This window comes from Paroedura picta, chromosome 17 (assembly GCF_049243985.1).
Source record: "Paroedura picta isolate Pp20150507F chromosome 17, Ppicta_v3.0, whole genome shotgun sequence".
NCBI lineage: Eukaryota > Metazoa > Chordata > Lepidosauria > Squamata > Gekkonidae > Paroedura > Paroedura picta.
The window spans coordinates 17,716,159-17,740,057 of NC_135385.1; the positions used below are offsets into that span (position 1 = coordinate 17,716,159).

General features: G+C 47.4%; 1 protein-coding gene across 1 annotated transcript; it reads right to left on the reverse strand.

The window, feature by feature from the left end:
• Positions 1 to 150: 150 nt before the first annotated feature.
• Positions 151 to 22,796, reverse strand: BMERB1 (bMERB domain containing 1). The gene is made up of 6 exons (XM_077316643.1): positions 22,568 to 22,796; positions 10,113 to 10,236; positions 6,700 to 6,773; positions 5,736 to 5,850; positions 4,954 to 5,036; positions 151 to 2,591 (listed from the first exon to the last, which is right to left on the reverse strand). Exons 1-6 carry the CDS (start codon positions 22,671 to 22,673, stop codon positions 2,464 to 2,466), a joined length of 630 nt encoding a protein of 209 aa, XP_077172758.1. The 5' UTR covers positions 22,674 to 22,796; the 3' UTR covers positions 151 to 2,463.
• Between the last annotated feature and the right edge of the window lie 1,103 nt (positions 22,797 to 23,899).

Genomic DNA, 23,899 nt, shown 5'->3' on the forward strand with positions numbered 1-23,899 from the left:
CTAGTCCAAGCCCTGCCCAAGGCAGAGACAAATGTTAATTTTTTTTAAAAAAATTGTTTTGTTTTTGCTGTCTGGTCGATTTAGCCATACTTTAAGGGTAACCAGTGAAAGAAAGGAAGGGGGGGGAAATGTGTACAGCTGCTACAGGAATATTCACAAGAACTTTTTATTCTTATTTTTCTTAAAACTGATGTTTCTACATCAGGGGATTCTCATTCACGACTGGAAACCTTTACATGACACACAGCTGGGCATATTTAGAACACAGATGCATCTTTGTGCCCTCAGGTACAAGTCAAAGGAAATGAACTGGAGCAGTAGGTCGCCAGGCCAGGACTATAACGCCAGTCCGGGGACTGGATCATCAACTTCTTTACAAAAAATACAACAAGAGTATTTTCTGCTGCCCAGTAATAGTTGCCTATTGTGCATCCCTAGGCTGTCGTAGATTTGCAACCCTGTGTAAATTCTTCTATTCATTACTGGACTTTTGTTATTCTGGGCTTCTTGTTCAAGATCCCTTCTGTGCTGTCTACTTACTCTGCCATCCTTTGCCTGTTTGCATCATTATAGGTGGCTTCCATGGTAACTCCCCGCCATTTTTTTTTGGCAATAACTGTGATTGGCCTTCCCATGAGTGAGAGGTCTTTAATCAGAGTCTACGGAAACATCAATATGTTACAAGTCTGTTGCGGAAAGGGTTTTGCCAGAGCAACCCCCCCCTCCCCAGTGGTATTATATGAAGCTTTTTCTCAGGGATTCCCCTGATACGCTTGATTTTGGGTCACAGATTATTTGTTTTTCCACTGACTGTTTCTGTTGCTGCTTCAGCAGGGGTCTCGGATGATGAGCAGCCTGAATCTGTGTCCCTCCAGTTCTTTTCCGGGATGTGCCGCCTCTCTGCCAAATCAGCAGGGACTAGATTAAGGCCAGCAAGATGCTAAGTCACTGCTTAGGCTGGGCTGGGGTAGGTAGAGGTCGCCTAAGCTTGCCTTGGGACAGCCACTGCCTGGTCTTTCTCCCTGTTTGCAGGTTTGCAATGCGTTTAAGGCTATTTGCCACAGGTTGGCCCAGTGAGCAAAATGCCATGACTGTAAGGGCGCCACAGAGCGCACCATTTCCTACAACATTGGTTCTGGATGCCACTGGGTGTCCTTCATGAGTGATCTTGGATTTCTGGCATGGTTTGACTTGCTCCATACCTTTCCCTCGCTGATGCCTCCCTGAAAATCTAAAAAATAGGTCTTCTGACGTTAACTAGCACCGTGCTTCATCTGCCTCCCTTCGTAGCTTTGAATTAGTGATAGTCCAACCACTAACTCCATCTCCAAGGACTAGATGGCCTGTTTGGCCCCTTCCAACTCTATGGTTCTAATAGCCCGTTCAATCAACAAGGCCAAAAAGCTTTGCTTAGCAGAACTCGCACATGAAATAATAAGCACAAGGCAGGGATCAGTCCCGGCTTCCATGGCTAATTTCACTAGGATCCTGGTTGTGTACCCTTGTGTGTATTACCTTTACAGTGCCAGGATGCATTCCTGGCATCTTTTAAGGGCTTTTTCTAACCTGTCTTCGGGGGATCCTGAATATGCCTTGAGAGTATCGTGGTAAGCAGCAAGCACCAGGCTGCCGCACCAGAACTGCCCATTACAGAGTCTACCTTTGACCAACTAAGGAGTTCCCAGACAGGCTGAGCTCAGCAGAAACTTAAGAGAAGAAATGAACGCTCCTGGTTCTGCTCAGAGGAACCATCTGCTGGGGAATTGCCGCAGAAAAAGTCAATGGAAATCATAATCGTTGGACCGTTTTGCCAGCAGCTTCAAGTTCAGGCTATGCAGCTGCTCTGTCTATTTACAATATTAATTTACCAGTTGTTGCTCAAAGTAGCTGGGATGTTGAAGTTAGTCTGACCTTCTGCTCAGAAGGAGGGTAAGGCTTTAAATGCACCCGATACATAGACATTATTAAAAACGACTATTCTACAGGTTAGGGGGAATGATATTCTACTTCACAGCTGGTACAGGGTTGGAAGTTAATCTTTCCTTGCATTAGATACACATATATATATATATATATTTTAAGGTTAAAAACTGGCACCAAGCTCTTAAGCCTGTGAGCCACCCCCCTGGCGTGTCTATGTATTTTCTTTTAAAATAAGTTATTTCCTGTTCTCTGGGCACAGTTCGTATTTAGATATAATCCTTGTGTTTAACTAAACATGCTTGCTGAGTGATCTTGTGCCACAGGGAAAGAGTCACCACCTGGTACATTCAGCATACGATGGCTACTGTAAAAAAAAAAAAAAAGCAAGGGGAGGAAAGCCTGTACAATAAATTTCACCTGTCAAGACGGTGAATGCTGCTAGGTCCTTTTTGCCTCTACAGTTTTCATTGGATGGACAAGGATTTCCCCCCACACACGGAAAGTGCTCTGACGAGGCGGGTGTGGCCAGAGAGGCTGGAGCTACATGACAGCACATTGGGTGGCCCCACAGCAATCTTTAATGATAGCTATTCCTGTTTTCGCGATGGTGGGCTTGCTTGGAGGAAGAGGAGGTGGGGGAGGTTCTGCCTTCTTCTCTGCTGGAGTCCCTGGGGCAACCAGAAAGGAGTGTGTCATTAACGCCAGGGCTGGAGGTGAGACAGCCCATCTCTCTAAAAGCCGCTGTTTTAACTTACGCACTTTGAGTGCAGCCACCTTAGAAACCATGCGAACCAGGCCTAAACTATCATCTTACCCTCATTTTCTACTTGCTGTGCCGTATGTGGGGAAGAAGCAAAATTCACAGTGGACAAAATAGTCTCGGAATCTACTCCAGCCAAAAGTCTCCCCAATTTTCCTCCCATCTAAGGATGGAAATCATCAAGATGTTTCTCAAATCTGAGGAAAAGGTGACCTTCCAGTAAACGGCGTTTTCAAGTGGATCAAATTTTCACAGTATTTGTATTTAATTTATTAACGGCCACTCCCGGCTGGGCCATCTTGAGTAAAACCCATAAAGCAGAATGAAATAAAATACACCATTAGCAGCATAATCCCATCTGTTCCCTCCCAAACCACCAGTCCTGTTCACACTGACCACTGGCTTGGGGAGAAGCCACCTTAGAGAGGCATCCAGAGGGCCTCTAAAGTAGCACATACGCAAAACATCTCTAAGTAAGGAATCTTCTTATATCGACCGTTTATTTCTTAGAATCATAGAGTTGGAAAGGGACCTCGTGGGTCATCTAGTCCAACCCCCTGCACTTGAGAAAATACAGAATTCAGCCTATTAAGCGTAAAAGCACCCCCATATCAAAGCACAGACAACTGCTTAATATAAAGTGGGAAATCTATAGGTCAGGGGTAGTCAACCTGTGGTCCTCCAGATGTCCATGGATTACAATTCCCATGAGCCCCTGCCAGCATTTGCTGGCAGGGGCTCATGGGAATTGTAGTCCATGGACATCTGGAGGACCACAGGTTGACTACCCCTACCCTTGACCTATAGGACAGAACAACCCCAGGTAACTGGGAGGGCAAACTGGTGCTTCTCCATTGTACTTATATAGTAATCACCCCAGGTCACGTGAGCGGCGGTTTGAGGGTGGGGTTACACAATAGAAAGGGTGCCAGGGTGTGTTAGCTGTGTCTTGCTCCAGCCACCAGCGATGTGCTGTCTGCAGAGCAACTCAGAGCTCCGCAGCTCTACGACAAGTCATTAAATGCTGTCAGTTTATTGGAAGTGTATTGCTCTCAGCTGCAGATGGTGCAGGAGGCAGTGATGGAGAGTTGTAACCACCTCCCCCTCCCAAGCCTCTGCTTCCGCTAGTATAGTCCCTGCACTACCAGCATCATAGGGACTCAACATTCTCCCCGGTTGGGTTGGCTCAAGGAAAGGCAACAGCCAGACTTTGCAGGGGTGCCCAGGAACCTTGAAATGTTCCTGATGCATAGAGTGGCGGCCATTTTTTCTTCTCCCTGCTCCTGCAGTGTGAATGTGTAGTCTGTCAAAGATCTCTGGCAGGACTAATATTTCATGTGGTGGAGGTTGCTCATGACGTGCAATTGGCCAATGCCTGTCATGAGCAACCTCCACCGCCACCTCCATTGGCCCATGCATGTCATGCGCAATCAAGGAAATGGAGTCTGAAGAAGTGTGCATTTGAACAGCCCAGTTCCTGCTCAAACCCAGAATTCCTGCCTGTATGGCCCCTTCCAACTCTATGATTCTATGACTAGATGGCCTGTATGGCCCCTTCCAACTCTATGATTCTATGACTAGATGGCCTGTATGGTCCCTTCCAACTCTATGATTCTATGACTAGATGGCCTGTATGGCCTCTTCCAACTCTATGATTCTATGATTCCTATATGGCTCCTTGCAACCCTATGATTCTATGATTCTATGACTAGATGACCTGTATGGCCCCTTCCAACTCTATGATTCTATGATTCTATGACTAGATGGCCTGTATGGCCCCTTAAAACTCTATGATTCTATGATTCAACAAACTTAGTCTTTGGGCTGATTCTGGACTCAGACATCTTCTTGATTACCGCCTTAATCCAATCTAAGCTATTGTCACACAGCCTGTTATGGATCTTCACTCTAGCCGACCCTTCCTGGCAAATCACCCATCCCGTCGGCCCTCTATGTAATGGGTGAGGATAGTCTGTTTCACTAATGAAAGCTTATACTCTGAACAAAACATTGTTGGTCTTAAAGGTGCCACAGGACTCAATCTGTATTGCTTTAGGATGCTGAGGGCTGATCCTGCGTTGAGCAGGGGGTTGGACTAGATGGCCTCTATGGACACTTCCAACTCTATGATTCTAGGATTCTAATCTTTTACCCTCAACCAAGGTGGCTGGGAGGAACGGCAGGTCCCAGAGAACAAGGCAGTCATGTTCCATGCCATGACCTGGGCATCCGCTTGGCTACATCCCCTTGAAAGTTTTTAAAAAACTCACCAGATGGAGATTTTGTTCCTTTGTCTAAAGGTTTCAACTTGATCCGGAGAAACTCTGCCATCTCTTTGTCTTCTTCTTTCTCTCTACGAAAAGAAAGGGACGGTTCAAAATTATTGTAACAGAAGAAGAAGAACCTATCCCGGGCTATATTAAACAATTTAACAATAAATACAAATAAACGTATCTTATCTCTTCTTATATTTTTGTGTGTATAAGCTGGTTGTGCTTATACACACAAAAATATAAGAAGAGATAAGAAACGTTTATTTGTATTTATTGTTAAATTGTTTAATATAGCCCGGGATAGGTTCTTCTTCTTCTTTCTCTCTAGCAATCAAAATAACAATCATGTGATTTAAAATAACCCCCAAAACTATGAAACCTCAAACTTTTTTTCACGGCTCTTTTTTTCACAAAAATACGGTTGTCCAAAGAACCATGTGTGCTCCTGGGCTTTCTTGTATAGCCCTTGGCATCCCTGAAAGGTTATTCAAGGGCCCTTAAACAGAGAATATGATCTGGTACAGAGGCAGTGAATATCCCAGACTTAGAAGTGCTAGTACAGGGGTAGTCAAACTGCGGCCCTCCAGATGTCCATGGACTACAATTCCCAGGAGCCCCTGCCAGCGAATGCTGGCAGGGGCTCCTGGGAATTGTAGTCCATGGACATCTGGAGGGCCGCAGTTTGACTACCCCTGTGCTAGTACATCAAGAACCACATTCCTTTTTCACAAAAGAAACTTTGTACCCAAACAACTGGTATTAAACTCATCCGCGTTTACCTTAACCGCTCCACTTCTGCATCATCAACTAGGAAATCTCTTTTTTGTACCAACTTATGGATCTTCTGAATCAGTTCGTCTTCTCTTTGCTTCTGCTGCTTGGTCTTGTCTTTCTCTGTTCAGAAGAAGAGGAGATGGGTTTCACTAGAGAGAGATCCACTGCTGCAAAAAGGAGGCTGAATTTTGACCGCCAAAAGGTGAGGCTGGGGACCAGGGGATCTGCAGGGCCAAAAGCCTTGTGGGATGGGAGCTGTCGTAAGGGAAGGCAAGTGGACAACAACGAGGGGGACAGCTTGCTGCAGCTGAAACAGAGTTATGTTTTTCCCGTTCTAATTTTGCAGAAAGTCTGTTTCCATGGTACTTTCGGGGTAGAGCTTTGGCAGTCACAAATGTTTCCGCATCTCCAATCTGTCTGCTTCTGGCTACCATTCTATGTAGCTTTGGTGCATTAAAAAGGACCATGCGTTCAGCCTCAACTCCGCCAATGGTAGAGTACAGTGAACAGAACTCCTGTTTTCTATAGCCTACGGCCACACCACCCTGAACACACCCAATCTCGTCTGATCTCTCGAATTTTCTGTAATTGCAATCTGAGATCGTAGACTGGATCTATGCAAGCAGACCCTCAGCCTTCATCCTCCTTGCTGGGTTACCCAGATGTAAGAAGGAGTAACTGGTTGGGTCTGGGAGATCATTAATGCCTCTTCAATGGAGAGAAGGGACAAGACAGTCCTAAAGATGCCCTCAAACAGTTTTTTTTATTAATCAAGCTGGTGCCATTGGGAAAAGTGACAGAAAACTTTGATTGTTCATATCACATCTGGTTTTGATCCACCCTCTCCCTGTTATATGTGGAAGTCTTTGTTTTGGGTATTCCGCCATGAGGGAGGGTCTTTGGGGCTCTTTAATTACCGTCAGCTTTACTATTAATTGCAACACTCACAACATTTGCTAAAGAAGTTACCTGCAGTTGCTACTACGTTCTGCAGCTCTTTCTTAAGACTCATGATGTCCTTGCACAACTGAATGTCATCCATCCTACAGAAACAGGGAGGAAAAAACTGAACTGTTAATATGTTCGTTCAGCCTTTTTCTAGAATTGATCAATGGGATTCATTTATCTACTGCGGCAAGCTCTTTTTTAAAAAAAATTCGTTTCCACTTGGCTGCAAGGAAGATCCTGGTGTGACATCTTTTCCTGGGGTTTTCTTCCACGGAGAAGTTTTCCAGGGAGGCTGCAGAGTACATGAAACATAAAATGCTCAAAACCCAACAAGATGCTCTCTGGTCTTATAAGTAATTAAAGTATTTTTAGGAATACTGGGTTGGACCCAGTAGCAGAAAGGAACAGTTTCAGAGTCTCGTTGGGTTTGTGTTATCAACTCTGGCCTCTCCTACATCTTTTACATTTTCCTGTCTCCTTTCAGCTGAAAAGCAAAACAAATCTTCCAGAGAGGTAAGACCTACAATCTGTAGATATGCCCTGATCTTCAGAATGAACCAAACATTAAGATTGCGTGTTCTATTTGAGCAAATGCAGGGATGGGAAGCTTCTCAGATGGATACCAAATCCTTATACGGTTTGGGACCAGCATACCTTAAGAACTGCCTGGTCCCCTATAACTGTACCAAATTACTACAGTCATCCAAGGCCATGGTCTTGGTGTCCTCATTTACTAAGGCTGAGTGGGGGGGCAGTCTTGGGGAGCATTCTAGGTGGGACTGCTCAGAAATGTCCCATATTATTAGATGGGGCTTTAACTCAGGAAATGCGAGATGATACAGTTCCTCCCCGTGGACATTTGTCTGTCTTCTCCCATCGCTGTCTTTAGCCAGCAAGGAAAGACTTTTTGTTCTGCAGGATGATGTCCCTTCAACGATTCCTCCTTTCTGTCTTAGACTGTAGTTTGAAAGTCAAGCAAAACGCTTGTTTGAAAAAAGTTGAGATAAATAGCAGAAAGCTCAAAATCAAGATATCAAGGCTCGTTTTGCACAGAAATACGTTTGCAGAGCACCTGGTAGAGCTATCTTGCGGAAGCTATTCAAGGGCTGGTCAGCACCAGAGCATTGGAGCTTCCCCTGCATGTGCCACTGTGAGGTTTATGAAAGAACAAAGATGGGATACCAACGACCCAGGTTGTTCAGGGAGAGCAGAAAGCTACTGCCAGTCTAGATCAGGGGAAGCACAGAAGGCTGCAGTGGACACAGAAGGCTGCACTGAATCCTTAGTTCCTCTCTGTTCTCTTTCTTTTGTTCCTTAAAAGTCTACATTATATACTTTGGCACGGCATTGGCTGGTCTTAATCAGTCATTTTAAATGCCCGCCCAGTGGGGATACTAAATGCACGCCGAGCTGGAAACTCAACACATGTTATGTTCTTCAATCTGGTACGAAACATGAATCACATAATGAGAACAGAGTAGTTAAAAGTAAAAAAATGAGAAGGCAACTCATTTATCAGGAGGGGAGATCAGCAGCTGCTACAAACCAGTGAAGTTAATTTAAGAATCTAATCTAGAACAACATTTCCACCTGCCTGTTCTGACATGATTTAAGTGGGGTTGAGGGCAGCTAATTCAGCTAGATCACCACATATAAAGTTCCCCAAAAACCAGGCAATGCAGTGAATGCAAGACTAGTATCAAAGAGACCAAGGTTTGTTCTTCAGGGAATACACACTGGAAGAACATTGTAAGCAACTTAGGAGAGATTGCGGGAGAGTCCTGATCTGACTTGGAATTGGTCAATTGTTTCTTTTCTTTAAGGGCTTCTAGCACACTAAGTGGTGTGTGTTTCTTTTTTATCACAGTGTCACAAGCTCTGTTGGACATTATCCAAAGGGTTATCAACTCCAGCTTGGAATGCCTGGAAGAAGAGTTGATTTGTTTATACCCCACTTTTCACTACCCAACGGAGTACCAAAATGGTCAAAAAACAAACAAACACCTTTCTCTTCCTTTCCCCACAAGGAAGGTAGGTGGGTCTTGAAAGAGCTCTGACAGAGCTGCTCTGAGAGAATTGTGACTAGCCCAAGATCTGCTTTCTGGGGAGAGAGGAAGCTCAGCCTAAAATATCCTCCCAAGCTATCACTTCTTCCACAGGAACTAGAAGAAGAGTTGTTTTGACATCTCACTTTTCACTACCAGGAGGAGTCTCAGAGCAGCTGGCAACCACTTTCCCTTCCTCTCCCCAAAACAGGGCACCCTGAGAGAAACTGCTCGGTGAGCACAGCTCTTGACAGCACTGTGACTAGCCACCCAGTCGGCTGCACGTGGAGGGGCAGGGAATCAAACCTGGCTTGCCAGATTAGAAGTTGCTGCTCTTAACCGCTACTCCAAACTGGCTATGCTAACAGGTGTAGGCTGGAGATCAGTTGTAGAATTCTACTACAACCCCCCCCAAGGATGTTCACTCTAATTCTTGGGTATCTTGCAATGTTGTGGAGAATGACCAGGAAGAACCACGGGCTTTTACAGTGGAGGTTTACTTTGGTACTGGAAACGTGCTTTCCTCATAGACGTCTTCTCTCTTGGGTCTTAACACACTGTTCCAGCTTCCGACACACTGAAATAAGGGTCTTTCTCACAGACGAAGAGCTTCCCTAGGCTCAGTTGGAAAGACTTAGGACTCCTCATTCATTGCACTTGGTTAGCAAAACCTGGGACTCCTTGTTTGCATTTATTAGATGTGTTTAAATATTCATCTCCCCGTTTCGTTTTGCTTTTCTTTTGTGCAATGGCTATCCAAAGCATCTGACGGTATCATCTCCACGGCAGAACAGTTCTGTGGGGAGCCAGTTTGGGTAGTGGTTAGGAGTGTGGATTTCTAATCTGGCGATTTTTAATCCTCTCTGCATAAAGTAGTACTTTTTTTGTCCCTCCTGTAGAAGAAGAAGAAGAGTTGGTTCTTAGATGCCGCTTTTCCCTGCCCGAAGGAGGCTCAAAGTGGCTTACAGTCGCCTTCCCATTCCTCTCCCCACAACAGACACCCTGTGAGGGAGGGGAAGCTGAGAGAGCCCTGATATTGCTGAAGAAGAAGAACTGGTTCTTATATGCCGCTTTTCTCTACCCGAAGGAGGCTCAAAGCGGCTTACAGTCGCCTTCCCTTTCCTCTCCCCACAACAGACACCCTGTGGGGTGGGTGAGGCTGAGAGAGCCCTGATATTCCTGCTCGGTCAGAACAGCTTTATCAGTGCCGTGGCGAGCCCAAGGTCACCCAGCTGGCTGCATGTGGGGGAGTGCAGAATCAAACCCGGCATGCCAGATTAGAAGTCCTCACTCCTAACCATGACACCAAACGGGCTCTCCTGTGCTTGAACGGCTGTATTTAAAACCTGATATCTCCACCCCCCCCATAAGGGGGGCCAATTTACTTACATAAACCGAAGTTCTGACTCTCTCCTGACTAACACTTCCCGAAGCCTTTGGATCTTGGCCATCTCCAGCTCGATTTCCTCGGGCATCATGGTGTTTTCTGCCATCGAAATGATGTCCAGTTGATCTGGGTAGGATTAAGACAGACAAGGTGTGGATTAAAATGGCCAGGCAAGCTTTTCAAAGAAGACCAAAGGATTTGTGTGTGGGCACTTGGGGCGTGCTATAAATTCTACGCAGAAATTTCGTGCTTAGATGTTCTCAGGTGGTGAGATTCTTGGGCACAATAAGGCACAATGCTTTGCCAACTGGCCACCACCACCCTATACCAGACAGAATGGGAGAGAGGTCAGTATATAATTGTTATTTTTAACTGTTATTTATTGTTCTAGTCATGAGAGAAACCGCCGGGATCATTTCAGCTCTTGTCCAAAGTGGTCTACTGTTATTTAATTAGATAATTACATCCCACTTTTCTCCTTAGTCAGTTTACAACATAGGTCTTCACTCCTCTATTTAAACCTCCCAACAAGCCCCCTGTGCTGCAGATTTGGCTGAGAATGAATGACTGCCCAAAGTCACCCAGTGAGCTTCTGTAGCAGAGCGGGGATTCAAACTTGGGTCTCCTCTGGCATTTTAGCCCCCATGCCAAGGGAATAGGCATGAGGGGAAGGAAGCAAGTGGATGGCTAAACATCTGGTTCTTTCTGATTCTCTTCCTCCTCACAGCTGTCCTCTCCACGTTGTGCGACTCTTGGTCCCGGGCTGGGCCTTGTGTCTGTGTGCGTGAGCCCATGCAGGCCGAAAGTGGATCACCCTCCAACATTTTGTTGTTGTTGTTGTTGTTGTTGTTAGAATGTATTGCCTGCCACACTCAGCAAAGCCGGCTCATGGCAGGTTACAAGATAAAATAAGTAAAATGCAAATCCTCTAACCCCCGCCCCCTAAAACACAACAGTTAATAGATTACAACCCAGCAAGAACACAATGGCAGACCAACCTTCCCCCCCCCCTACCCCCACCAGGCCACCGTTGATAAAATATGGTGGAATACCTTCTCTCCTTACTCCTCCTTTGGGGGGGGGCACAGATCTTCTCTTTTAGAATCATAGAATCATAGAGTTGGAAGGGGCCATAGAGGCCATCTAGTCCAACCCCCTGCTCAACGCAGGATCAGCCCTAAGCATCCTAAAGCATCCAAGAAAAGTCTGTATCCAACCTTTGCTTGAAGACTGCCAGTGAGGGGGAGCTCACCACCTCCTTAGGCAGCCTATTCCACTGCTGAACTACTCTGACAGTGAAAATGTTTTTTCCTGATATCTAGCCTATATCGTTGTACATGAAGTTCAAACCCATTACTGCGTGTCCTCTCCTCTGCAGCCAGCAGAAACAGCATCCTGCCCTCCTCCAAGTGACAACCTTTCAAATACTTAAAGAGGGCTATCATGTCCCCTCTCAACCTCCTTTTCTCCAGGCTGAACATTCCCAAGTCCCTCAACCTATCTTCATAGGGCTTGGTCCCTTGGCCCCAGATCATCTTCGTCGCTCTCCTCTGTACCCTTTCAATTTTATCTACGTCCTTCTTGAAGTGAGGCCTCCAGAACTGCACACAGTACTCCAGGTGTGGTCTGACCAGTGCCGTATACAATGGGACTATGACATCTTGTGAATCCAGACCTTCTGTAGGCCAAGCTCTATCACTGAGCTATGAAACCCCCCCACACACACAAACACACACACACCCCAACGTTAATGACAGCAATTGAAAGCAGTTGCCCGCTTTCCGATTAGAATAATTATCCGTGGAAGGCAGAAGGAGAATAAACCAGAAAAATGTCTAATTACATCGAAGTGAAGCAAGCATTAACTTGAAAGTAATTACAGCACAGAAAAGCACCACATCGCATTATTAATACAATGCAAAGGGTCCATAAGGTAAAGCCTGAGCACCATGTGTTGACAAAACAGGGGGGAAACAAGAAATCCGGGCATGTGGATACTGCGCTGAGAAGAAAATCAATATTACTAGCCTTGCCATGCAAAAGGGACACAGAAAAAGACATCAGTCGTGCATGATCAGCATGATCTTTGCACTCCTGAGTTTGCAGCTTACAATTGGACCCCCCCATGCGCTGTACCAAGCCAGTTTTCAACGTTTTTGCTGCTGGGAGCAAAGCTGCCACCACTCAGCAAGCCAAGCAAGCTGAGATAGCTGGATTTCCAGATTGGAAGCCAAGGGCCATCTGTCTAGCACAACCTTTTTCAGTCGTTTGACCATGAAGGAGCTGCTGAACTAATTTGTCAGGCTTTAAGGTGCCCTGGAAGTGATGTCACCTAGCCCTGCCTCCCTGCCACGCCCCTGGAAGTGACATCACCACCTGTGTTAATGGGCAGACTCCAGCAGGACTGGGTGGGGAAAGACAGGAAATAGCTTAAGCCAGGAGTAAGCCAGCAGGCTCCGACCCACTGCCGGACACAGAAACCATGAGAGAACCCACACGCAGGAGGGGGAACAATGCACATGGCCATTCCCTAGCTTGTGGCTGTGTTCATTAAGAGAGGGGAAAGGCCACAGGACCCCAGATTGGGCATTCCTGATCTAGCATGAGTAATGGCTCCTAAGGAACTATAAATTCCATCTTCTCTTCTTTTCAAGGGACAGTAGAGCTTCAGTACAATATTTCTAGTGCATCCCCAATGGAAGGAATTGAAGTTTCCACCAATACAAATGTGGCGGGCTCCAACCTAAATTCTTATAATAAACTTGTAAAAGCAATACAGCCTAAAATGAGGCTTAGTTACCTAGCAATTGTGCCCCACCCAACATTCCTGCAAACGGGCAGGAATGTTTTACAGCGTCTCTTTCTGAGACTAGAACTTTTCTGCTGAAAAATCTGTTTGCATTGAAGTGCAAATGGGGGTCAGGAGGAAAGCAAACGGGAACAAAACAGCAGGTGTGCAGCTGGTATTTAAAACCGCTGGGTAGAAATCAGTAGGAACAAAACATGTCCACAAGGACAAGAAATATTCAGGAGTAAGGAGAACCAAACCTTTTGAAACGGCAATCAAAATGGTGCATTCCTGCTTGACATTCCCGTTCATTTTTGATATTAACCATATTAATATTAATTATTAACATAGGGATTAAAATGAACGCTGTTCATATTTTTGCTTAATATTTGTTTAGCTTTTGGAAACGAATGCATGCCGCCATCCTCCTTGTCGAATCAGAAGAGAATAGTCTTCAAGCTTCCTTGAACCGGCTCACGCTGACATTTCAAACGAAAATAAGTCCCTTGAATTGTTTCATCAGTTGCTTGAAGCATCACTTGGCAACCACTATTCAGATATTATTTTTGCAGCACTGAGGGTGACCTGTCATTGAATGTGGCCCGCATTTAGACGTGTGACCTTCAAGGCAGCACAGAAGCACGTGGCAGCCGCGCATTTCAAGCAGGTGAGGAGAGAGCCAGATGGAAGAGGTTGAAACAGCACCACTAAAAAGCTTCATTTGGAGTCCTTTATGCTTTATGGCTGGAGCATTCTGAGGGGCAGGAGCACTGACTGGGGTCTGTTACAGCGAATTCATCTCTCAAGGTAATGGGTTTAAACTTCAAGTACAACGATATAGGCTAGAGATCAGGAAAAAAATTTTCACAGTCAGAGTAGTTCAGCAGTGGAATAGGCTGCCTAAGGAGGTGGTGAGCTCCCCCTTACTGGCAGTCTTCAAGCAAAGGTTGGAGACACACTTTTCTTGGATGCTTTAGGATGCTTAGGGCTGATCCTGCGTTGAGCAGGGGGTTGGACTAGATGGCCTCTATGGGCCCTTCCAACTCTATGGTTCTATGATTCTATGATCCTGCGCTGAGCAGGGGGTTGGACTAGATGGCCTCTATGGCCCCTTCCAACTCTAGGATTCTATGATTCTATGATCCTGCGTTGAGCAGGGGGTTGGACTAGATGGCCTCTATGGCCCCTTCCAACTCTAGGATTCTATGATTCTATGATCCTGCGTTGAGCAGGGGGTTGGACTAGATGGCCTCTATGGCCCCTTCCAACTCTAGGATTCTATGATTCTATGATCCTGCGTTGAGCAGGGGGTTGGACTAGATGGCCTCTATGGCCCCTTCCAACTCTAGGATTCTATGATTCTATGAAGGTAGAAACTAATTTGCGCCTGCCCAATGGGGAAACTCGAGCATTTGGTTTCTTTCCTGTTGGCCACCCTTTTGAGTCATTTGTGCACACCCCTTTTCTCGTTCGCCATCCTCCCTCCCCCTCCCTTCCTCCCCCCTTGCATTCCAAAAAAATCTGCCTTTAAAAATGCTGTTTCTTAGTATTAACAAACCAGACTTGCGCGGAGGCGTTGTAATGCAACAACCTAGTCTGTTGTTGTTTTTTAATTACATTTGGTCCACTTTGGGGGGGGGGAGAGGGGGCAATCAAGGGTGGTGCAGAATGGTGGAATTAAGGAGTGCCACAAAAAGAAAGACAGAAACAAAAATGTTTTGCGGGGGGGAGGGGGAATTGCAAAGGAGAAGGGAGCCAACCATGATGGGAGTCTGCATCTGCCAGACTCGATGTGGAAAGCATATAAGGAATTTCAGCCTGGGAAATAAGGGAGGGAAGCCCAAATGCGGGCTTTTGTACTTTTTTACATATAGGAATGTTCCTTTGTAATTAATAGAAGAAAAGAACAGTGCTATTACTTCTATCTCTTCAAAGGACACATTTTTTTCCATTGTGAATAATATCAATGTTTTTAGATTAAAGTGGGATTATGCTGGCTCCTAAAATTGGACGGTTCAATCTTTGACAGAACGCAGAATTAACTCACCAGTTTTCATCTGATGGGTTTAAACAGGAATGACTTTCCCACAGAACTTTCCTGCTGAAGTAAGTAGCATTGGATGAGGACTAAAGATTTAATATCGTGGTGTTTTAATTAGCCCAAAGCGCATGTTGAATTCACTGGGAAAACAAAGCTTCCTATTGATTTGCAAAGACCTAATTATCCCAGAGAAAGCATACAGATAGATTACCTCTTTGCAATTTCCCTTTTTTTTGTGGTAATTAAAATATGTAATTAGAATGGCCTCTGTTGCTAGGACCCTGAGACAATTAGGTATTCCATGTGGGCAAGAGCTGTTTATGTCAGGTTCCCATCAGTCATTCCTTGGCTTCAGCTGTGGAAATCCTTTTTTGTTCCAGGGGACTCAGCCTAGAACATGCAAAATGACAAAAGAGAGCTGTATCCCCCCCCACCCGCTATTTCAAAAGGACACAGCTTTTTCCTCTGTGCTGTGGAGAGAGGGGAGGGGCCGATCATCTCCCCTTTCAAATATTAATTGGCCTGGCCAGGAAGCAGATACCTGTAGGGGCAGGAGGGGGGGGGGGAGTTTCTTCTGCCCAGAATTTCTATATGAAGGGCTCCCTGATAGCATGGGGGTAAAGAAAAAAATGATTACAACCTTCTAACCTCATACAGTTCATCATATAGTTCATCTAACATCATACAGTTATTTGTCTGTCCTGGTTCAAGTCTTTGGCTCTTAAAAGGCAGAGAATGCATCTGATGCAGGAACAGATCTGTTAAATATACAGCTGGCTCCTTTGCATGCAGTCACAGAAGCACAGAACCATAGAGTTGGAAGCGGCCAAACAGGCCAAAACATTGGCCCAAAACGTTGTTTCCTTCCTGAAACTTCTAGGTGCTTCTCAAAAGACTGGGACGTTACCGAGGACGGGGCGTGTCAGTCTGATCAAATTGGGAGCATTGCACTGAGCAATAAAACCCTGCTTAGGCTGCTTGGCTGTCATTCCTGTGGGAGAAGACAGAAAGGGATATAGGATTGTGACCAGGGGGAGAAGGGGCTCTTTTGCCAAGGAAGGAGCCTGTTCTTAGAATCATAGAGTTGGAAGGGGCCATAGAGGCCATCTAGTCCACCCCCCTGCTCAATGCAGGATCAGCCCTAAGCATCCTAAAGCATCCAAGAAAAGTGTGTATCTAACCTTTGCTTGAAGACTGCCAGTGAGGGGGAGCTCACCACCTCCTTAGGCAGCCTATTCCACTGCTGAACTACTCTGACTGTGAAAATATTTTTCCTAATATCTAGCCTATAGCATTGTAGTTTAAACCCATTACTGCGCATCCTCTCCTCTGCAGCCAATGGGAACAGCATCCTGCCCTCCTCCAAGTGACAACCTTTCAGATACTTAAAGAGGGCTATCATGTCCCCTCTCAACCTCCTTTTCTCCAGGCTGAACATTCCCAAGTCCCTCAACCTATCTTCATAGGGCTTGGTCCCTTGGCCCCAGATCATCTTCGTCGCTCTCCTCTGTACCCTTTCAATTTTATCGACATCCTTCTTGAAGTGAGGCCTCCAGAACTGCACACAGGACTCCAGGTGTGGTATGACCAGTGCCGTATACAATGGGACCATGACATCTTGTGATTTTGATGTGATGCCCCTGTTGACAGCCCAAAATGGCATTCGCCTTTTTTACCGCTGCATCAGACTGCCTGCTCATGTTTAGCTTACAAAACATGTTTAGTTTACACTTCTTGGGAGAAGTGGTGTGCAACTATCCTGGACATGTGGACAAAGTATAAATCTGAAGTGGACCATGGCTCTCTGAACCACGTAGTGCTGTCCCGCCTTGGGAATGCTAGCCCAAAGGGGAAACCGCAGGCTCAGGGGAAGGACCTTGGCAAGCTGCTTCTCTTCTATTTCAATACAAGTGAACCCTTGCAGTAACTTGTCCCTGCTGCACATAACTTTAAATTTTATGCTGGTGTTACTTTCAGGGAACTTTCAGGTCAAGATGGATAGCCTTGTTTGTCTTTAGCAGAAGAGGAAGAGTTCAACACCACCTTACAGACTAACAAAATTTGTGGTACCTTAAGAAGTGAGCTATGGTATGGTATATTCCCAGTTGCAATGTATGGCTGCGAAAGTTGGACCATAAGGAAGGCTGAGCATCAAAGAATTGAGGCTTTTGAACTCTGGTGCTGGAGAAGACTCTTGCGAGTCCCTTGGACTGCAAGGCGAACAAACCGGTCAGTCCTAGAGGAGATCAGCCCTGCCTGCTCCTTAGAAGGCCAGATCCTGAAGATGAAACTCAAATACTTTGGCCACCTCATGAGAAGGAAGGACTCCCTGGAGAAGAGCCTAATGCTGGGAGCGATCGAGGGCAAAAGAAGAAGGAGATGACAGAGAATGAGGTGGATGGATGGAGTCACTGAAGCAGTCGGGGCAAACTTAAATGGACTCCGGGGAATGGGAGAGGACAGGAAGGCCTGGAGGATCATTGTCCATGGGGTCGCGATGGGTCGGACACGACTTCGCACATAACAACAACAACAAAGAAGTGAGCAGTGACTCATGAAAACGCATCCCCTGACAGAATCTGTTTTAATCTCTAAGGTGCTACTGATCTTTTCTGCTCTTTTCAGGGACCCCCTATGCAGCTCCATCGTATCCGATGGTAGGAATTGAGATTCTCTAGTCAAGTTACAATTGGCTACAATGAAGGCCAGATGGGGCAACCATTTTGGGTGCCCCTAGAATTGGCCCCCCTGGTCCAATCTTCTCGAAACTTGGGGGGGGGGGGTCTTTAGAGAAGAGGGCCTTCAAACTACACAAAAAGTTTAGAGCCCCTAACTGAACCCCCTACCCCCCACTCCCAGGCCATGGAGAAGGAAGAAATGGGAACATTAACAAAGCAGGGAGGGGAGGGGAGGGGAGGATAGCTAGCATGCAGTTGCCACCCTCCAGGCAGGAGATGATGGGAATAAACAAGAATTACAGCTCAAGCTGCACAGAGAGAAAAGGGATGCTGGATATCAGAGCAGGGGACCTGTGGCTTCACACCTCAGCAATTCTGGGGTGCCAGCCTCCAGATGGGACCTGGAGACCCACTGAAATCACACCACACAGCAGAGAGAGATCACTTCACTCCCCCTGGAGAGAAGGGGACTCCTGTTTACTGTTTGCTGGCTGGCTGTGGCTGCAGTTGGGCTGGACCTTGGAAGATCTCTCTTCATCACCGGAGAAGACTTCAACCGGTTTGCCTGAGGGGCTCTCCTTTTCTCCTCACTTTTAATGAAACTCACTTTTGATTTTTAAACTCACTTCCCATTACTATTTGTGTTTCTGTAGGTAGGGGTACTTCGGGGGGGGGGGGCTTTGGGTTTTTCCCTATATTTTTCTTCTTTTTTCCTTTTGTTTTTTTTTCTTTGAGGGGGAGGGGTTCTGCCTGTTTAATCTATTTAGTTGTTGTTGGTTGGTTGCCTGGGGGTTGTTGTTTTCTGGGTGGACTGCTGTGCTGTTTTGCTGTTGGTTGTTGGGTTGGAGCTGCTGGTATCTTGGGGTGTTGTCATTACTGCTTAAAATTTAATCTGTTCTGTTGTTGTGGGTTGCTTGCTTGGGGGCTCTTTTCTGTGATCTGGAGGGCCAGGTTTGATTCCTTACCAGCGTTGGATATGCAGCCAGTTGGGTGAGCTTGCCTGTCAGAACTGTTCTCACACAGCAGTTTTGTCAGAGCTCTCTCAGCAGCACCAACTCTCACAGTATCTGGGTGTCCTTCTGTTCTGATCATAATTTCCCACTGATCAGAGCAGAGTGTCTATTTCTTCCCATCGTTGGAAACCATGGAGTTAGGATAGGGGGTGTCCTCTTTGGGAGCCCCTAGAGTTGGACCCCCCCTGGTCCAATCTTCTTGAAACATGGGGGGTCATCAGAGGAGAAGATCCTGAGGCTACACTGAAAGTTTGGAGCCTCTATACCAAACCCCCACCCCCACCCCAGGCCACCGAGAAGATAGAAATTTGAAAATTGCTCTTGACTTCAATGGCACCATTTACTTTAATGGCCAAATAGCTTTGGAGGTCTCCGAATCGATTCGGCTGAATCGGACAGCCCTTTAATCAGGTCTCTCTAAATCCAAAATGGTTCATTCACTCCCCCACCCCACCCCTTTCCACACCCCTAGTACAGAGTCAGTTCTACAGGACAGCTCCCTAGAGCCATTCTACTTTATGTCTTCTGGGAAAGATTTGCTCATGTGTAATTTACTGTAATTTCCAGCACTATGTTTTGCAACAGCTTTGTAGCAATTGGATAGTACAATGAGATTGCAGGAGACAGGCTGCTGTCAGTTCTAGCCAAATGTTTCCATACAACAGACAAAGGAGGAGTTATGCCCCCGAAGGACAAAGTTTAAAACAGACTGTGATTTTTTTTCGGGAGAGAAAAATGTTGGCTGCCTTCACCCTAAAACTTTTGCTTCTGTGTTTACCCAAACACAGTTTTGCCTTTTTATCTCTCTGAACTGCTCTGGTTTCTAGAACTCTTGGCTAGAATCACTAGCTTCACTGTAACTTTTGAATCCACGCAAGATTTGTCAGAATTTCTCTAGAATAAACTCCCTCCAACACCCAGTCCTACTATTAATTCCCTCACAGTGGTTGCTGGCAGAGTGCTTGGGGCTGCCTGTCACTTCAGCTCTCTGCTTCATGGAAGAGTAAAGCTCTCCTATTACTTAAGTACTTCGGACCTGGCTTTTAAAGCGCTGTCTGCCGCAGCATCACATCCCTGCTGATTACCTTCCCCAGGCACTGCTCCCAAATCTCTAGGAATTTCCCAAGCTGCAGTTGGTACCTCTACGCAAACTGCCTTGAGGAGAACACAAAGAACAGCCATATATATTCCAAAAATAGATGGAAATGGTCTTTTTACCCTGTTAGCTTTTTTTAATCCCTTGGGTATGAAGCTTTTTGACACATAAAAAGAACCTTCAGGAGACCCATAACTGTGAAATTGCTTGCAGGCCAAGCTCCTCTCATTTGTCCACAGAAGCAGGTGGCCACAGAAGCCACTAAACCCCGATCACCCCGATCACCTATAAATAGGCATTTCTCTTTCTCTTCTCCAAGAGCTCCTCCATATAAGGTCATATCACCTCGCAAGTGCTTAAGAAATTTAAAAAATATATTAAAAATAATTTAACTCCCACCCCTTCAGCAAACCGTTTCAGGAGCTTCCAGAAACTGCAGAGTTTTATGAAACCCTGGTTTGAGAAAGCCTGGGGTAGAATCATAGAATCACAGAATCATAGAGTAGGAAGGGGCCAGACAGGCCATGAAGTCCAACCCCCTGCTCAATGCAGGATCAGCCTAAACTTAAAGCTTCCAGGAGAAGGAGCTGTCCAGCTGCTGATTGAAGACAGCCAGTCAGGAGGAGCTCACTCCATAGAATCATAGAGTAGGAAGGGGCCAGACAGGCCATGTAGCCCAACCCCCTGCTCAATGCAGCTTCAGCCCAAACCAGAGGTAGTCAAACTGCGGCCCTCCAGATGTCCGTGGACTACAATTCCCAGGAGCCCCTGCCAGCGAATGCTGGCAGGGGCTCATGGGAATTGTAGTCCACTGACATCTGGAGGGCCGCAGTTTGACTACCCCTGGCCTGAACTTAAAGCATCCAGGATAAGGAGCTGTCCAGCTGCTGAATGAAGACGGCCAGTCAGGGGGAGCTTACAACACACGCACATTACAACACACAAAAGAGATGCCCGAGAGAACAGTTTGTAATCTCTCTGACTTGATGGTAGCTTTTGATTCACTTGTTATCAAGTGCGAACTGCTGGGAGTCAGTTGTGCGCAAGCCTGCCTGTTGTAGGAGTGCTCTGGGCACACACTCTCCTCGGATGAGAATTCGTTTTAACAAATCAAACTGCTATTTAAGCAGAAGTCGGCGGGGACTTGCTGACCCTTTGCACTCCTCTCTGAAAGAGACAGCTCACCAATTCAGGTCCAAACGTGACAAGACTCCATGCGCAGTGATGGCCGTGGCTTGTGAGGCCGTGGCTCCCTCTTGCGCTGCCTAGGCCATGCCTGTCGGAGGGCTGGGCTGTTTGCTCGTGGAGAGCCCAGGCAATGCTCAGAGAAACCAGACGCACGTACGTGGTCATTTCCCCTAAAGGGGGTGGAAGGCAGCAGGGATTGTAGGGGGTCACTGCCTCTATGTTAGGGGTGGCTGGCCGGCCTGGGGACACCTGGTCTTAGCCGTTGAATGGTGGGAAATATAAAAATGCAAAAGCACATGTAAAGGTCAGCAGAAAGAACAAAGGGGGAAATAGGAGATAAACCTCCCTTGCTCCCTTATCTTGTATGGAAGAGCAGAGTCACAAGGGCTGCTCAGTTGTAAGGCCATGAAGACTGCTACTAGGATGAACCATGGGGTTGCCTGCTGTGGGAAACGCCTGGAGGTTGGAGGGCTGGGGCCTGTAGTAGGTAGAGCTTGACGGGGGACCTTGGCAGGGCATCATGCCATGGAGTCCCCCCATCAAAGCTGTCATTTTCTCTGGGAAAACTGATCCTCGTGGTCTGGACAACAGTTGCAATTCTGAGAGAAACTAGGTCATACTCACAACCTGCTTGAACAAAATGAAATTAAACGTGGCACGAGATTGTGCATTCTTGTGCACTAGAGCAGGGGTAGTCAAACTGTGGCCCTCCAGATGTCCATGGACTACAATTCCCAGAAGCCCCTGCCAGCGAATGCTGGCAGGGCCTTCTGGGAATTGTAGTCCATGGACATCTGGAGGGTCGCAGTTTGACTGCCCCTGAACTAGAGCGTAACTTAGCCATGGATTGCGAGTAGGCCCAAGCATTCAGATTCTCTGGTGAGACCGTAGCCCCTTTGGCTGGCTGTCAACCAGAACATTAAACCTCTGAGTTGTATTAAATGTGACATGGCACCCTATCAGAGTGAAAAACGTACAAAGCTCTCTCAACACACCCAAAACCATCTCAGGGAGATCTGTTCCCGAAACGATCGACATTTTAGATTCGGATCACCTTCCCAACCCCTAACTGCCAGGAATTCAGCGGAAAGAGCAGAAAAGCAGACCGGCCTATCAGCTGAAGTGAATCCGTGCTCTCAGCCCCCCAAGGCGAGGAAGTGCTGCATCTGAGTCAATGTGCTGGAATCAGCAAAGTGGGGGGTGGGGGGTGGCACTGCCCCTTGCTCATTGGTGCTTTCCGAATGGCCGCTGTCACGGGTGGCGGGTCCTGGCATGGGGGAGCCTTTGTGAAGCCGCTCAGTTGGCGAGGTCTACCCAAAGAGGTCCCGATTTCTCCCACCAGGAAAAAAAAATCGCCAGAGCCAGGGAAGGAAACAGCCTGCACGCGTCACTTCCCGGCCCCAGCCCCAGGAGACGACAGCCAACAAAGGACAGATGTCTCCCTCTGCGCCCACCCTTCCTCCCTCCCTCCTCTGCCTTCCCCCATTGAGAACCGCAGCCCGCTCTGGCCATCCCTGGGGGAAGCCTATGCAAAGTTGGGCTGCCAATTGCAATTGCGGGCCAGTTCCCCGCCCTCCCCGTGCGGCGATGCAGAGAGGGGATGTCCCGGCTTTGCCTCGCCCGGCCCCCGCGCTCCGTGCAGAAACGCCTTACTTCTCCGCAGGCCGTCTGCTCGCCACTCCGTCGCGTCGACGGCCCCGTAGCGCCGCGGGGCTTTGTCCGCCTCCAGGCCGGCCGAGAGCGAGCGCGTCAGCTCCATGCTGCAAGCCCTCCCGCCGGACACGGGGAAGGAGAAGGAGAGGAGCCGCACGCGCCGCACGCACGCGCCCTACACGCAGCCCAGGCAAGCGCCGCTCCGCTCTGCCCAGCGCGCTGCGGGGGACCCGAGAGAGGAGGAGGAGACATACTGCGCACGCGCAGCACAAAGATGCTCGTTAGCAGGCGCGCTGGAAGGGACGCCGCGGGGACAAACAGCGTCGGGGGGGGGGGGGAAGGAAAGCGGGCGCCGCTTCCAAACGGGCCTGACTTGACCTGGGGGGGGGGGGAGATACAGTGTGGCATCCCCCCCCCCTTCCCTCTTTGTATTCTGACTTGGATGCCACCAGATGGGACTTAATTTCCTGGAGAAAGGGAGAGAAGGTCTCCCTCCTTGTTGGAAGGTCGTCCCACTCGTTTTGCAGCGGCAGGAAGGATCTGGGTCGGTGGTGGATGGCGTGCTGTGTGGTTCTTGCACAGTCTTCTCTGGAGATAGGATCATAGAGTTGGAAGGGTCCGTAAAGGCCATCTAGTCCAACCCCCTGCTCAACGCAGGATCATAGAATCATAGAGTTGGAAGGGGCCACACAGGCCATCTAGTCCAACCCCCTGCTCTACGCAGGATCATAGAATCATAGAATCCTAGAGTTGGAAGGGGCCATACAGGCCATCTAGTCCAACCCCCTGCTCAACGCAGGATCATAGAATCATAGAGTTGGAAGGGGCCACACGGGCCATCTAGTCCAACCCCCTGCTCAACGCAGGATCATAGAATCAGAGTTGGAAGGGGCCATAAAGGCGATCTAGTCCAACCCCCTGCTCAACGCCTCCTTGGGGCCTGAACGCTATCATTGGCGTTGTTTTCGCTTAGATGAGCATTTGAAAATGTGTGGTTTGCTTCTTGTTATAGGGTAGCTCATGGTTTGAACTGAGTTCTGTATATATTTATACCCCACCTTTCTCTCCTATGGAGGCCCAAAGTAGTGTGCGTCATTCTCCTCTCCTGTGTTTTATCCTCACTACAGCCATGTGAGGTGTTATTTTATTGATGTTATTTTATTGTGAACTGCATGTCTGGTTTTTATTGCATATTAAAGGATCTGGAAGAGTGGCAACTGAAAGATGGAATATCTGAAAACCACTCAGAAAGGTTAAGGTATCCCCTGTGGAAGCCCCGGGTCATGTCTGGCCCTTGGGGTGACGCCCTCCAGCGTTTTCATGGCAGACTCA

What these genes read in the sequence shown, in the direction of transcription:
- BMERB1 (XM_077316643.1), bottom strand. Translation starts at nt 22,673, where the DNA reads ATGGAGCTGACGCGCTCGCTCTCGGCCGGCCTGGAGGCGGACAAAGCC. An exon ending in AGCAGACGGCCTGCGGAGAA is followed by an intron (nt 10,237 to 22,567) that starts GTAAGGCGTTTC and finishes AATCCTACCCAG; the next exon opens with ATCAACTGGACATCATTTCG. An exon ending in AGGAACAAAATCTCCATCTG is followed by an intron (nt 2,592 to 4,953) that starts GTGAGTTTTTTA and finishes TGGTTGCCCCAG; the next exon opens with GGACTCCAGCAGAGAAGAAG.